Source organism: Mizuhopecten yessoensis, unplaced genomic scaffold, assembly GCF_002113885.1.
Source record: "Mizuhopecten yessoensis strain PY_sf001 unplaced genomic scaffold, ASM211388v2 scaffold9503, whole genome shotgun sequence".
In the NCBI taxonomy this organism is placed as follows: domain Eukaryota; kingdom Metazoa; phylum Mollusca; class Bivalvia; order Pectinida; family Pectinidae; genus Mizuhopecten; species Mizuhopecten yessoensis.
The window spans coordinates 506,731-523,063 of NW_018408080.1; the positions used below are offsets into that span (position 1 = coordinate 506,731).

Below are 16,333 nucleotides of genomic sequence, written 5' to 3' on the forward strand. Positions count from 1 at the left end.
TTTCCCATTTACACTACCACGACCACAGGTTATCGTGGCAAGATCGGTTTTATGAGTTGCAAAAGGAGCATACCTCGCATTAAAATAGTCAGACTGACATACATGAACGAACGGGCATAGTTTTAGAGTGCAGTGATCATACCAAAAGTATTTCAAAGTAGAGATGAAAACAATGGGGTCAATTACATACGGAATTATTAGGATGAACAGACAAACTGATTTCTCTATAATTTCGCGGCGGGATATAATCTAGGGTAACGTTCCTGTTGGTTATATAATGCTATGATAATGATATCCCCTTTACCAGTACTTACCTGTTGTGAATCTAACAATCGGGTCGTCACTTTCGTACCAGAACCTGTCTCCCTTTTTTAGTACCTCGAATTGTTTTGATATGATACAGGAGAATGTCGGTCCAGTAAGTGTTCCTTTGATTTTCATTTCTGACAGGCCTCCAGTGAACAAGTCGATATCATCCGGGTGTCTATGAAGAAGAAAACAATTCGTCGGAGGAACAATTTAACCAAATAAAATAAATATGTAAATAAACACATACATAAAATGAAGTAATTCAAACAATTCATATATGGACTCTTTCAACAAGAACATTTGGTCATATTAAGCTGTTGTAAATGTCCCCAAAAGAAACACAGAAAAAGTGTTTACATTAGCAATTATCCTTATTATGGGAAGGAAGTGACATTTTAATAGTTAGCTTATAAACATATATACGATTAAACAGGAAAACCCAATCATGACATATTGCTATAACAGAATGTGTCAATAACCTACCTGTACACTTTCGACAAAAGATCTGCTGCCAGAGGGTCAATGTCTATAAGACCCCCCAGACTCGTACTAAAGTGATTTGCAGGTTGCAGTCCACACCATTTTCGCCATGCATTATAGGAAGCCATTCCGTGGTCGCGTCCTCTTTGGATGTTCGTCGCTGCCAAGTCCAAGGCAACGCCCATTTCATCTAAAAGTAACTCGTTCCTGACACCATTTTGTAGAAATCTGTCTGATTTGGCTTGCTTGGAATGGAGCTGCCAGATGTTTACCTTATCAACACCTCGCCCATTGTCAGCGAACAGCATGGCAGGCCTCAAGTAGGTGAATTCTATAGGTGTCACGACTGATTTAGAACTGTGCGCTTCCTTCATACCCTGGAGGTCTGGTATAAGGGAATGCCCAAACCTGAATGCTGCCACACCAAATACGTTGCCTATGGTCGGATTGACATTTGGGTTGTACACGGTCCGATGACCTTTCGGTGTGGAAAAGAGACCGTATTCTCGCATGTGTGCGTTACTGAGTACGTGTGGTAAGAATTCGTTGTAGTTTATGTGCTGAATAATAGCTATGACGATTTTTCTGGTTTCCTGGAACAGTTTCTCATCAGACCAGTGAGGATTATAACGATTAAGCTGTTTAGCTATTCTGTTATGTTCTCGTACCCCAAGCGTAAAGACGGCGGCGAAGGAAGGTACCAAGGAATTCCTAGGGGCTCCTAAACAACGAACAAAATGATCAGCTTTATGTATAAATATTTACATACATATCACACATTGCACATTGATACGAACGAGCTAATTAAAGGTGCTAGTTTTAATTATTGGTTATTGATACAAATATAAAGGAATAAAATTGGAGAAGCGAGATTTACTAAGATGAATTATGTGACAAGCATGGTTTAAGTTGAAACCATATATATTCGTGGAAAGTCAGTTATTACTATTTATGCAATATCTATTTAAAAATATCTGTTTTTGAAAAGTTAAAAAACAAAACAATTAAACATAAAAACGTAAAGGATATAACATCGGACATCACATTTTTTTTTTGCAATGTCATGCCATTAAAGAGAAAGCAAAACTTTATACGCCAAAGAAAATCAAAATATCGCATTCATTTCACCAATGTTCTTACAGTTCTGATTCACTGTATACATATATATATGTCAACTGAATAAAATCATATTAAAACAATGCTCAGACATATTGGTATGATATATGTGAGAAATATACATTTTCCTGAGCATATAGAAAAATGGTTCAGCATATTTTCTTTCTTGAACAGTTTATTTTCATTGGCCGTGGCAATACCCTTAATTACTATCCTTTAAATTAGGTGTTTCATGTATGAGATCATCAATGTCTCTGCTACAATGTAGTTTCAGTCATTTGGACACAACGCCTTAGTGCTATAGCTTTCATTGCATGACGTCGCACGTGTAACATAATTCCTTGAACAGTTAATACTTTAAAAGTTTATCGTCACTTATTTATTATTTTAGTAATTTTATCTTGATTATTGTCAATATTGAGTAAAGTTGTAACAAAAATATTAATACCATGTGTATAAAGAACAATAAAATTGAGGTTTTTGAAGTAAAACCAATTTTCATGATGTAATACTTACCATAACTGTAGTATGCATATACAATACCTACACCCATCTTTGTAGCCCAAAAACAAAAGATTCAAATATCCCTACCTCCCTACCGTGACGTAACCTATATCTCGATGACAGAGCCACGGAGTGATCTCCCTTCCTCAAACCCCCTTTTATGGAGCCTAAAGGCAGCCAGGATGAGGAGACAAGGTGAGGAATACAGGGTGGGACTCCATAAAGTTATGGTAAGTATTACATCATGAAAATTGGTTTTACTTCAAAAACCTCAATTTCATTTCAGTAATAATTACCATAACTTTAGTATGCGAATTCGTCTTACCGTAGTGGAGGCTTCGAATCCAGGNTGAGGCTTCGAATCCAGGCAGACCACGCTGACGGAACAAACTCGAGACATGCTCAAGGTAGGGAAAAGCTTCAAGGAACCCCCCTAATAAAGCCCCGAAAGTAATTAAAAAATGGAAAACCTCCCCGTGAAACGAGCAGGTGTACCAGCGTGGTGCCTGATAGCATACTATTTAAAATCACTGAATTACTGTGGAGGAACAGCCACAGACTGTGCAACCACCACCGGTCCAAGGGAATACGATCCATCAGAATGAGAGGCCAAGGACCGGAGATAAAAATCCGTGAAGGTAGTCTGTCCTCGCCAGAAAGCCGCGGACATGACCTCCTGAAAGGGGGACCCATTGAGGAGGGCCCATGACGCAGCAAGGGCCCTGTTATCATGAGCTCTTGCCTTATACAACGCCCGAACCTGATCATCCGAGTGGTCGTAACCGTACTTGATGACCTGACAGATCCATCTAGACACTGACTGAGAAGAGATATCCTGTTGACCCTGCTTAATGGGCAAAAACAGACGAGATCGAGGACCTCGCCCCCCCCTGGTTTTATCGAGGTAAAACCTAAGCGCCCGACAGGGACAGAGCAACCTATCCCGTTCCTCAGCTCCAACGAAGGCAGTCAAAGACGGAATCTTAATCGGATCGGGCGAGAAGCCAGGAACCTGATTCTTAGCCATAAAGGCAGGATCAGTGAGAAGGGTAACGGCAGAGTAATTCCTGGACCATCGGAGGCAAGAGGGGTGAGAAGACAAGGCATGAATCTCACTCCTCCTTCGACCTGAGGCCAGGGCAACAAGGAATACCACCTTGTAAGTAACAAACTTCAAGGAGGCAGACGCTAAAGGCTCATAAGGTGCCCGCATCAGCGATTCGAGCACCAGTGGCAAATTCCACTGCGGAGCCAACTGCCGGACCCTAGGCCTGTCCAACCCAAACCCCCTAATCAAGGCAGAAAGAGAGGAGGACGAGCCTACCTCCGACCTACCATGAACAGAGAGAACACTAGCAATGGCCGTGCGATAACCAGCGATAGTGCCAGGGGCAAGATTGCGGTCCCTAAACAGCCAAAGACGGGAGTCCGCAATCACCTGGACAGTAGTCTTGATCGGATCAACCTTCCTGCCGACACACCAATCACAGTAAATCTTCCATCGTGACTGGTAGACGGCAGATGAGGAAGCCCTAATTGATCGAGCGATGCGATCTGACAAGTCCCTAGAAAAGCCCGCCTGAGCGAGGCCTCCTGAGATAGCTTCCACCCGTGAAGGTGTAGGATCTCCGGACGAGAGTGCATCGTCCTGGACCGAGGCTGGCGAAGGAGGTTCGCTATAGGAGGAAGGGCCAAGGGCCAGTCCAGAGACAGAGCGTCAACGGTCCAAGCCCTTGGATCTGGAACCGGAGAGACAAACGTTGGCAACTGATTGTTCAGTGAAATGGCGAACAGGTCTATGTGAGGCCTGTCCCACACCTGACAAATTCCCTCGAAAATCGAGGGATTCAGTTGCCACTCTGTCAAAACCGGCTGGCGGCGCCTGGAAAGATAATCTGCCAGAACATTCAACCTGCCTGGTAGATTCTTGACACAAATTGTCAACTGCATTTCCTGACATAGAAGCAGAATGCGGATAGCGAGGGCACACAGGGTGTGAGACCTGGTTCCCCCTGTCTCTCCAGATACGCGACAATCGTAGTGTTGTCCGTAGACACACAAACCACCTTGGAATGCAGGATCTCCGAAAAGACTGCAGAGCCAACAGAACAGCCCTCATCTCGAGCACATTGCTGTGCTCCGAGAGCTGTTCCCCAGACCACTCCCCCGACTGGCAACGCCCGTCGAGATAAGCTCCCCACCCTGTCATGGATGCATCCGTGTACAGGGTCATAGTGGGAATTGGCTTGGACAAAGGAACCCCTCGGAGAACATTTTCCTGATGAGTCCACCAGCGTGCGTACTCCTTGACCGACTGGTTAAGAGGAAGCAAGGCTTCCCAATCCCTTTAAGAAGGGACCCAGTTGGCAAGGAGAAACATCTGGAGAGGCGTGATGTGAAGTCTCCCTAAGGGGCCAACATCGGCCAGGGCGTTCAGATATCCCAGAAAACTGAGAAACCAACGTACCTGGACTTGAGACCGGCCGATGAAGGTCGGAGCAAAAGCCCTGGCCTTCTCGAACTTCTCCATCGGTGGAAGGGCGATCCCCTGAACCGTATTGAAACGGTTGCCCAGAAAAACAAAATCCTGAGATGGGGAAACCTCCGACTTTTCTCTGGAAGGAATGAAGCCGACCTTGAGTAAGAGTTTCAGAACCAACCGGGTGACCTGCACCAGAGACTCTCTAATTAGGTGGAGCATGAGGGAGTCGTCGAAATAGATGTGAACATATATTCCTCGAGAGTGCAGGAATCCCACGACCACCTGCAGCAGCTTGGGGAAAACCAAAGGTGCAGTCGTGCGCCCGGACGGCATGGCCCGGAACTGGAAGAACTTTCCGTTGCAAGTAAAACGGAGGTACTCCCGTTCCGACTTCTTGATAGGGATGTGGAAGTAGGCTTCCTTCAGATCTACTGAAGTCGCCCACATTCCCTCTCTCACGGAGGCGATAATACCCCGAGGAGTCTCCATCTTGAAGTGAGGAGAATCTACGTGCTTGTTGAAGTCTATTAGATCTATGATGGGACGCCACGCCCCGGACCTCTTCCGAACCAGAAACATTCTGGAGTAGAACCCGGGAGTGCATCCCGACATAGGAACCTCCTCGACCGCGCCCTTGGTAAGCATGGTCCTTACTTCCTCCTGGAGCGCAGAGCCTTTTCCGGATCCCCCGGTGGAGGACAAAAGATTGGCTCCGACGGTAAGGGCGGATCCCGCACTAGCGGAATGCCTAACCCCTCCTTGATCACAGACAAGGCCCATGCGTCTTCCGTAATTTCCTTCCACTCTTGAAGGAAAGCAGAAAGACGACCCCCCACAGGAAGATCTGGTCGAGGCAGATCGAGACCTTGCCAGGCAAGAGAACCGTCTGCTGACCCGAAGCCTAATCCTGCGGGAGAAGGACCTTAGCTTGAGCCGAAAGGACTGCAGTCCTCCCGGCCAAACTCGTCGTCTGACATGACCATGGAGGGAAGAAGAGAGTCAGGAACCCTTCTCCTTACCCCCAGGAGGGTTCTTACCCTTTTTACCCTTCCATTTGTTGCCCTTGAAGGGATGCTTATACTTGGGCTGCGCAGAGGACTGCGAAGCCAAAGGTTTAGCCTTCTTCTTAGGAGGCGCTGACCTCTGCGAGGTACTGGCCTTCTCAGCCTGAATCCTCTTCACCAGAAGTGCAGAGGCGACCGAGTCCTCCTTCAAATCCTTCTGAACAGAAGGAAGGGCCCCTCCAAAAAGAGTGGACCCTGAGAGGGGGGCAGTCAACAATCTGGAGCGGTAAGGCTCATCGACCGAGCGGTTTTTCAAAACTGATAACCGCCTAGCCAACAAGACATTGACAAGCGATGACACCTGTAAAGCTGCCAGCGCTCTCAATGCCCCGTTCAGGGCAGAGGTCACTCTGTCCTGGATGTCGGCCTGCTCTGTATTGGTAATCCGACCCTCAGGCAAGTCGGATACCCTATATAGACAAACCGTCAGGTAGTCTATATAAAACAGAATATGGATGGAAAGACGCAGCAGTCTCTCCATCTTGTGGTGTTCTTTGGGACCGAACACCGCCTGGTCCACCGATTTACCGGGCCAGGCTGCAAGTTCCCTCGATTCCAGCTTAGCTGGTTGAGGGGCAAGCAGGCCATCATGTGTGGCATAGTCAGTGGCGTGCACTTCTGACAAATCGCCAACACTGAGCTGCAACCCAGCATAACCAGGACAACGGGTTGAAGAAAAATTCTTCTCTAAAACCCGAGACTGGGCGGTGGCCAGAGCTGAAGACACAATGGTGCCTTCTGGCAGGGAGCGGTCCGACCGAGCGGACCCCCGAGGAGCCACTAAAGAACCCAAAAGGGTGATGGACTCGGGGACAGATGACGCCGAAAGTGGTGGGTAAACCTCCTCCCCAAGAATCCGGGAAACGTCGGCCCTAAGGCCCCGCATACCGGACAACACATGCTGGGCCTCAACCTCAGCAGCCTCAGGGTCACCCTCATCCTGGAAGTCCTCCTCTGAGGGCAAGCCCTCCTGAGGACCGTCGTCAGACGACTCGGAAAGACCAGCGTCTATATCCGAGCAACCAGGTGAAAGATGAACATCATCGTCCTCTGCCATACCCGTGCCCTCAACGTCCATAGCCTCGGGCGGAGGAAATGGGCCAGCCAGAGGGGCCAACCCGAGAGAAGGCTCCCCGTACCGGCGTTTAGGTGCAGTGCGCCTAACGGCCGTGGCTGTAGGTTTAGGCTTAGTAGCCAAAACCCTACCCTTTGACCCAGAGACCAACGGGCCTGCCCGAGAGTCCTAAACGTCCGACACAACTTCTTAGGACCGGCCGATAAGGCCCCCGAAGTAGCAGAATGTTGGGGGGGGGGGTCAACAGAACTGCTTACAAGTCTCCGCGAGGGAGAGACCAAACCTCAAGGATTCCACAACGGAAATGCCATGGGGTTAAACCCATATCCCGGAGGATAAGGGAAAGGTCCCGCGGGCTGGGAGTGACCCCAGAACTGGCCAAACTAGTCTGCCTGAGGCTGGGGCTGGCCAACTTGCCCAAAGGGCGAAGGTGGACCACCACTCCCTCCAGGTGGAAACCCGGACATGCACGGGTTAAGCCCGTAACTGCCGGGATGCTGCTGCATTCCAAAACCATCCGCAGACTGGTAAAGGCGGCCCAAGGATGGTTGCCCACAGGCACCCGTATACCCTAAGCCAGGGGAAAGAGGAGGCCGGAAATCGGCCCCCTGTCAAGCAAACCCAACACCTGGGGGGGAAACCCTCCAGGTTCCAAGAAGAATGAAACTCGGGACCGGACCTAATAGGACCGGGTCCGGGTAACTGACCGGGAGGGTACGCCTGACCAGCATTGATGCCAGGATTAGTGAGCTGCGCGTCACTAATCCCGGTAAACACAGACAATTCCGAAAGAAAGTATGTTGTCACATCAGTACCTGAACCCGAAAGAACAGGCCCGGCACCAAGACTGTCCCCAACGACAGCACCCCCTGGAATGCCGGGATCACTGACAGAGTCAGTGGCCGGCGGCCGGTAGTCCCTTCCCGAAGGCAAGCGCGAAAGCTTACGGGCGTTCCCGGCCAATTCGGCCCTTGGCTGTGCCAAGCCAGGGTCGGGCTGCCCCTCCCCTACTCCAGGGAGTTCCTGGACAGGAAGGGCCACCCCCTGCTTACGAGAGGGATTCGCCTAAGCAAGACCCCCCGAAACAGGAACAGAGACAGTACCACCAGACCCCAGAGAGCTGGTGGCACGACCCCTACCTCTCTGCTTCCCTCGCTTACCGGAAGAAACAGACGAATCTGTCTTACGGTAAGTTGAGGGTAGCTTTGGAACAATGAAGTCCTTGTCATGAGATTAAGTCTGTGAACAAAGTTCACAAGGCGAAACCTCAATGCAAGGACGACACCTGGGTCAAACATCATGAGGGTCCCGTTCCACAAAGAAATGGGAACACCCATGAGCTCTACCTCGTCGCTGTCCCGACCGACACATACACTCCAAAGCGAACGTAAACAAAAATTTACAAGCAGATAACACGGGAAAAAATTATAAAATACGATAGTACAAAGTAAAACGTAGAAAGAATTTCACCCGTAATATAAATCAGAAAACGGTAAAAATAAATAACGTTTGCCGAAACAAACAACCGTCACCGAAATAAACAAAGGTCGGAATTTAACCCACGACAATGGCGGACCGTGGCACATCACCGGCACACGTGGAGTAAAATAACCGGCCGTTAAAGGCACAAAAATAATTTTCAACAACAATTAGTTATATCAACAAAGGCAGATGGGTAAAAGGCACACAAACTGCGCAAAAATATGAGTTGACACTCAAACCAAACCGACAAAACAAAGTTTTGAAATGGAGCAAGCTCCGGGCGTCAGCAGGCAGCAGGCGTCATAAAAGGAAGAGGAAGGGAGATCACTCCGTGGCTTTGTCATCGAGATATAGGTTACGTCACGGTAGGGAGGTAGGGATATTTGAATCTTCTGTTTTTGGGCTACAAAGATGGGTGTAGGTATTGTATATGCATACTAAAGTTATGGTAATTATTACTGAAATGAAATGGCGTTTTGATTCTAAATCGACGTTGTGTACGCTTAACGGGGAGAGTAGCTTTCCATATGTAATATAAGGCATATGTACTTCAAACATACGTAAAGCAAATTTGATATATACAATCAATAACAGATGTAATATAATATCTTACCCATTATATATTAAAATGTAATATAAAAACAGGCAGGATAGAATGTGTTCGTTTAAATCATTGTGTAATTGTGTGTGTGCTCAACTTCGCTGTTAAGCTGATCATCTAATTCAGCTCATCTTCAAATTTCATTTGAATCACAGTTTCAATGCTTTTTTTGGATCATGAAAACACCATAGCGATTTTAAGCTAGCCAATAGAAAGCAGCACTGTGGAATGTTTTGTCGGGAGATGGGAGCGATAGCTAATTTTCATGTTTAAATGTAGGTAAGAAACGTAAAATACCGGCGTCAAAACAGAATTCCCCGGGACCAGATAGAGTACAAGATTCGTCGCTAGCAGGTGGGAGAAGTCCAGTCATGGTCATCTTCATGAGACCTGTACAAATATTGAAGAAATATAAAATGGTAAATAAATAAGGATAACATATATTTGTGATAGATTTTAAAAGAAAACTTATCTTTCTTGATGATCAGCGTTTACATTCAACTTCTTGGTAGAATATTATTTTTCTATTATAATTGGGGAAATTATAATACATAAATGTCTATATAAAGATTCTAAACATTACGATTTTTTTTTTTAATTTGTTGTTTATATCAAAATACTCTAATTTGCTTTGCAAATGTGACAGTCCTACTGGTAGACTTACCAAAAGTGTCACAACTCATCATAGTGTGCTGTGACACCTGTGGCAATTACAACACAAGGTCTGCCTCACCTGTACAGGTAATTAACTAATTTTAACATAATGTACCTCCCCGTCCGCTCCTCAATCGATTCAGGATAGCCTGTGTTGAGCCATACACCATAGACGCGTCCATAAAGGAACTTTGTTCATTCAATTGTTGTCGCACACCTGAAATAAAAGTTGGAAATTTGAATTTTGTTCATTTGTTAATAATTCCGATAATGATACCAGACACGAAGCTAAATGTCTTAAAATCGAAATCTTTTAAAAAATCGTAAAAATCTTATCCGGACCATGTTTTATGAGGCCAAGGTGTACGATATTGATAAAAAGTCGAGGAAAAAAATGAAATTTCCGCTATTTCAAGACCAACGTTTACCACATTTGTTACTGCTTTGTCGCATGTGACCCATCTGAATATGAGTTATTATAGGTTTAAAATTAAATTTACGATATGTTTGAAATAGTTAAACGTCTTTAAGTGAATAACCAAAACAGCAATTTTCTCAAACTTGCGACGTACACATTTTTAGCATGTAAGTACGACTTTTTAACCTACTCAGCAAATTAGGAGTGGGGCGACTGGTTCGCCCGTTGTCAGTATAATGTGACCGGGTGGGGCGTCCTGCTGGGTGTCTTCGGCAGTATGTTTCAGTGAGATAGCACTATAAAGTCGGCATCAGTTCCGCGCTATCACAAGGAGACAAACACGAACATATCGCAGCCTCCCAAAATACACACACATACACTACACGCATGCATCTTGCACACAGGGGAGGCCGTCCTTAAATGACCTTAGCTGTTAATAGGACATTAAACAAAATCAAACAAACAAACAAACAAATTTTTAACTAAACGTACGACGTATTTTTTTAAAATCTTTTACCCACGACTTTTTACCTCGTACTGACGACTCTTGTCTGGTTTATACGAATGTTCATCTCTGTATTGCTCTGACAAAATATAAACAAAGACGACGCTACAAAATATAATCTTGGCATCCAGTCATTATGGCATTAGAAAACGTTCGTTCAACCATTTTCCGTCATAACTAGAACAGAGAGAGGAAGATTTTTTATGAGAAACAATAATAAAACCTCACCCATATCGCAAGACTGAGTTGGTGCTGTTTGAGATCTCACAAAGTTCATGCAATTTGATTTGAATCGGAGGTCACCTCTCGGTATCTTGATAGGAAAACACGAAGCCCTGTTTGTAAGAAATTAAAACGATTATTTTTATTAGACGTGGTATTCATATAAGTCCGTTTCATTCCTCCGATTTTACTTCCAGATGTCCCCTTTTTCAACATTACTTTTTTAAAATAAATGCAATGCTCAAAGAGGTTTAGGTCTCATCATTTAATGCTAAATAGTTTTGTAAATGACAAACAATTGTCAGGGTAAATAAGTTTGTTTACCCCGTGTTTGAAATACCCCATTTGTAAAAAGGTTTATAACACTGTAGAGCAGGATTCGTTCACGGGGATGATTTTCGCTACTTCGTGGGTCAACAACGTGATCGTGAAAATATGACCCGCGGAATAATATGACAAGCGTAAAAATGAACCGTGATAAGAAACGTCATAACCGTGGTGTCGTCATGACATAGCGACCTATGGCTGTACCGATTCTACATTAAGAGTAATACAAGATGTTTGAAGATAGATTGCATCACACGTGTTAGGCCTATAGTTTTGGTGATGATTTGTTTAACAAAATACACTTAATACTTTTTTTTTCAATATGCTACAATATGGCCTATTCATTTTACTATTTGACATAGGACGAGTGCCCCGTTTCTGCACGAAACCATCGCAAAAATTTAAGTCGTTCATGTGTCTCGATCGCAATGTTATAATCAATGTAAATTGAAATTTCCATTTTCTGGTCAAAAACGTGAAAAAAATACTCCATTATACGGTATGACTTATTTTGTCTGTGTATTACCAGAACAAATTACAATAGAACACGCCTCCGGCAGTTTATTTACTGCATCATTGATACGTACACTTGGTCTGCTGTAGCTCCGCCAGGAGGACAACAGGATATATCAGAATTGTCAAAACCTACAAAAGTAGACAAATAAATCAATTTCTGTAAATAGAGACATCTTAGCGGCGTGAAATGCTTGTAATTTTCTGTGTTGAGTATATATATTACCGCATATATATCCACACACAAATATTTATTCATTGATTATATAAATTACAGTTATATCTCATAAGCAGTTTCATTGTCTGTAGAGCATTTCATCACTTCAGATATTGTATATATCGGAGGTTTAGTGTTTATTAGCTACATCACACAAGTGTTTTCATCAAGGAAAGTAGGGATCAGTAGATTTTTAAATATGGACTTTAGCTGAGGTCGATGCATTGATATTTTAATCTGACAGAGTATTATTAACCGAGGGTTATCGGAACGAAATATCCGGAACCAAATTTAGAAACATTAAGTAGATTGGGTCACAGGCAAAAACAATAACGTTGAATACAATACCTCTGAGTAATTTAAATTACATCTTTTTTATTGAATGAAATATACAGATATTTAACTTTGGAAAAAAATAACTATGAATGAAGACAGTTGTCACTAGTGTTGAACTTCAAATTTTAACGCGTTTGGCTCCAAAGACAAGTAATAACATATAGTAAATGATTTGATCACGTTCTTACCTTATTACCCACTTTGGCAGTTATCTTACCTTTTGAGACTGGGGTCCTAACTAGATCTAAAACTGCAAACGTTCCCCACGACATAAACAGTACAGAGCGGCCACCTTCGTCCGGCTCACTTCTGCCAGTGTTGTGAAGGATATTACTGATAACACGGGGACCTGGTAGAAGATTTCCGCCCCTACCATGTTGTCGTGGAATATCAATACCTGTAGGCATAACGACAACAAAAGATAATTTAAAACAATAACATATGTGCAAAACGAGACTAGACAAATAATTCAATTATACCGTTTAATTTTTATTAATAAGAGCGTAGCTCTCGGGCGCCAAAGCTCTTTAATGGTAAAACATGCGTGCGTAAACAGATTTGCTCCCCCTTGCTACACATTGCCTTTACTTTTTTTTGTCCGGAAGTAGACGTCTAGAGGGGAAACAGAAAGTGTATCCTTGAAGCAAATACAACTGTGTTTCAACCCATACATGAACATCTTCATATAGTGAAAACAATTTTCTTGTTTTATTACTTGTTTATTAAGATTAAAACCAATATACATTCTGAATCAAAAAGTATATTACATAAAATCTGATACTAACAGGCATGAAACTTCGTTCGGAGATTATTATACTATAACGTCACAAGCACGTCACAATCCACCGGCCTTTATCGGTTATTTCCGGAAGGATAAAAAATAACCGGAAAATTCTGGAACTGATATCCATTGCATTTATCTCTTTGTCGGCGCTTCAAGATTTTATTTAGTTTTTGTCACTGGCAAAATGGGGATATTTTCTGGAGATTCTTTTTGTCTTCAACCAGGTTCTGTTAATATTTCTACCTGGAGATTTATTCAAAAAGAGCCGGCATTAAATCAGTAGGTCAACGTGTACATTTATGTTTTCATCATCTAAAAAAATCATCAGCTTTTGATTTCCATTTGTTAGGAATAAGAACGAAAAATCCAACATTTTTAAAAGTCTGGTTACAGACTTTACATAATTTATTTATGCATCACCCCTCGTGAAGGGAAAAAAGGTTAATGCATTTATTACGAAATTAACAATAATTTTCCAGACAACCAACACGCCCCTTTTCAGCAACTTTTTCACAACGCGTGCCGATTTATAACTAGTTACAGACAGAAACTGTTAAATTCTATTTGGCATCGTTGCCTGTCAGACCTCGGTGACAGTTACAAAATTTGATTTTCAATACAGTGTTTCAGCCGGATGGAACTGTGATTGAGACTACATATCGATATAACGATGATCTCAGTTACATCAAAGCATTGAAATGTTTTCTTTTTTTAATTTAATTTTTTAACTAACATCTCTATACATTTACTGAGACTAATTGTCAAATATGTAATATCCCCTTTTTCTATAGCAATTACCAAACATTTTGTTCCCAAACTTGTCTCAATCATTCTTTTTGTGCCCTGACGGAAGCACGCAGAGGATTTAGTTCTTAATGTGGGAGGGAGCTGGAATATCCGCAGAAAACCCGCATGGTTTGGCAGGGGACCGGGATTGAATCCGGCCATCTTGGTGAAGACGAGCGCGCTATCCACTGCGCCACCCGACCCATCATATACGTTACGCACAAGAACAAACATCTACTTTAGCTTTGACTGGAAGAAAAGGGCTTTATTGATGTTAAAAATATATTGTGAATACATTTTAACCAATCATCAATGATACAAAAATCTACATACGGTAAACCGGGGCAAGTTCGGCCACCCCTGATATTTTTGTTTTTGAGCTAATATTTACATCTTTAAGAATCTTAGCAATTTAGTTGGGTTGGCATTAAACAAAAAACAAATGGCCAGGAAAACTCTAATGTAAAATCACTTAACAGGAGAAAAATACTTTTCAGAGGGTAGAAAGAAAATCATGATCTCGCTTCTAGTTATGCGAACTTTTTGAAACGGAATTGCTACTTTTTTTACAGTCAAACGTGTAACACACTGTTATCTTCAAATGATAATACATAAAAGCCAATCCAATCACTCGCTACCATATTGATGTACGATAAGAATTTTATTGAAATATAAATTTGGGCCTGAATAGGTTTGGCCAAAAATACCAAAGCAAGGTCGGCCCATGTAGTTTTAGCAACACATAAAACGTCGTAAAATTGGCAGTAAAATCTGATGTTGTATGCTTTTAGACGTCATAATTAAGCTGACCCAATGGGGCGGAACTTACTCGAATGCCTATCCGAACTTACGCCATGGCTTGGGCTCTTTCGGCCATCCAAAGTGAAATAATGTTCAAAAACGGACGTGCTGTCATACTTCCTACAACGGACTTCAATACAAAAAAACAACAAAAAAACAAAAAAACAAAAAACAAAAAAAAAACCGGTCTCCCCTATTGTTATGTCGGTCTTAATCTCATTAGAGCTTGCAATTTATTGTTATTCCTCGACTTGTTGGCTCGGTGATAGCCACAATTAAGACGTAAGGCAAAATCAATCAAGCAAGCAAGCAAGCAATTCAATCAATCAATCAATCAACTAATTAATCAATCAATTAATTTTGGCTCGGTAATAGCCACAATTAAGACGTAAGGCAAAATCAATCAATCAAGCAAGCAAGCAATTCAATCAATCAATCAATCAACTAATTAATCAATCAATTAATTCATCAATCAATCAGTCATTCAATTAATCAACTAATCAAACAATCAACCAATCACTTAATCAACCGATTAATTAATCAATCAATCAATTAATCATTCAATCAATTACTTAATCAAGCAATCAACCATTCAATCAAAGAGTTCATCAATCAATCAATAAATATATCAATAAACCAATCAAACAATAAACAATAATTTAATCAATCAATCCATGAATCAGCCGATCAATAAAACTAACAAACAAACAATTAATTAATTAATTAATAAACAATCAAACAATTAATCAATTAATCAATTAATCTATCAATAAACCTTTCAATCAATAAATAAATAAATCATTCAAGCAATCAGTGAAACAATCGATCAATATCAATCAATCAATTAATCACTTAATCAACCACTCGGTCAACATACCATTATCGTAGGCCGCCGGTATGTAGCGGAGGTACGGTGCCATGGAGGATCCCCATTTGGTGTTTTGTAAGTTGTTACAAGTGCCCTCCGTCGTTCGATACATGTAGCGTTGGTTACACTGCGCTACCGGAATATTACAGTGTGGAGAAATCTGCCTCTGCCATTCGATGGTCACGTCAGGGTTAGATTGAAGAAGATAAAGTGGCGTATTTGTTCTGTCAAATATTGTGAGAATGACATTGAAAATGATTTTGCCATCTCAAGTGGATGCTAAAACATAAAATGGCCCCATAAAAGTCCCGGAATCAGCACTCGAATGTAAAAAAAGGATCATTGACTGTGTGATTTTGTTTTCATATTTTACAAATTTAGCTTGTGGATGACATACTACCTGTTTTGTTTTGTTATTTATCTTCTATAAATAAAAATCGGTAAAAACGATAGGGGACATTAAAGCGTCATTATGTGTTCTCAAGTGAATCGCAATTCTTGGTCAAGAATAGGTTTCTTGTGTATTTCCCTAATACTAGTTTGTTATCATTTATGAAGAATATCTTGACAATGAGTGAAGAAAGCGTTTGGGCCATCATTTATATATATTTTTCTTCAATGTCCCGTAAGCAAAAGACGTCTAGGTGATCCCAATGTTATTAAGACTTTTCACATTAGTCGCCTCTTATGAAATGCAGTGGTATACAGCAGGTCTGTTATTGCTTTCTGTAATGTCTCTTATACAGATGAAAAGGAACCCCTTAAATCTTCAGGAGCCCTCATTAGTCG

At 42.4% G+C, this 16,333-nt stretch overlaps 1 protein-coding gene across 1 annotated transcript in view; it reads right to left on the reverse strand.

The window, feature by feature from the left end:
- Positions 1-16,333, reverse strand: part of LOC110458244 (chorion peroxidase-like) — a 39,098-nt gene that overhangs the window by 2,256 nt on the left and 20,509 nt on the right. The window contains exons 5-12 of the mRNA XM_021509855.1: positions 15,554-15,768; positions 12,523-12,702; positions 11,827-11,884; positions 10,919-11,025; positions 9,883-9,984; positions 9,411-9,503; positions 793-1,510; positions 315-484 (exon numbers count right to left, since the gene is read on the reverse strand). Coding sequence (XP_021365530.1) covers positions 315-484; positions 793-1,510; positions 9,411-9,503; positions 9,883-9,984; positions 10,919-11,025; positions 11,827-11,884; positions 12,523-12,702; positions 15,554-15,768 — 1,643 coding nt within the window. The remainder of the gene's footprint in view (positions 1-314; positions 485-792; positions 1,511-9,410; positions 9,504-9,882; positions 9,985-10,918; positions 11,026-11,826; positions 11,885-12,522; positions 12,703-15,553; positions 15,769-16,333) is intronic.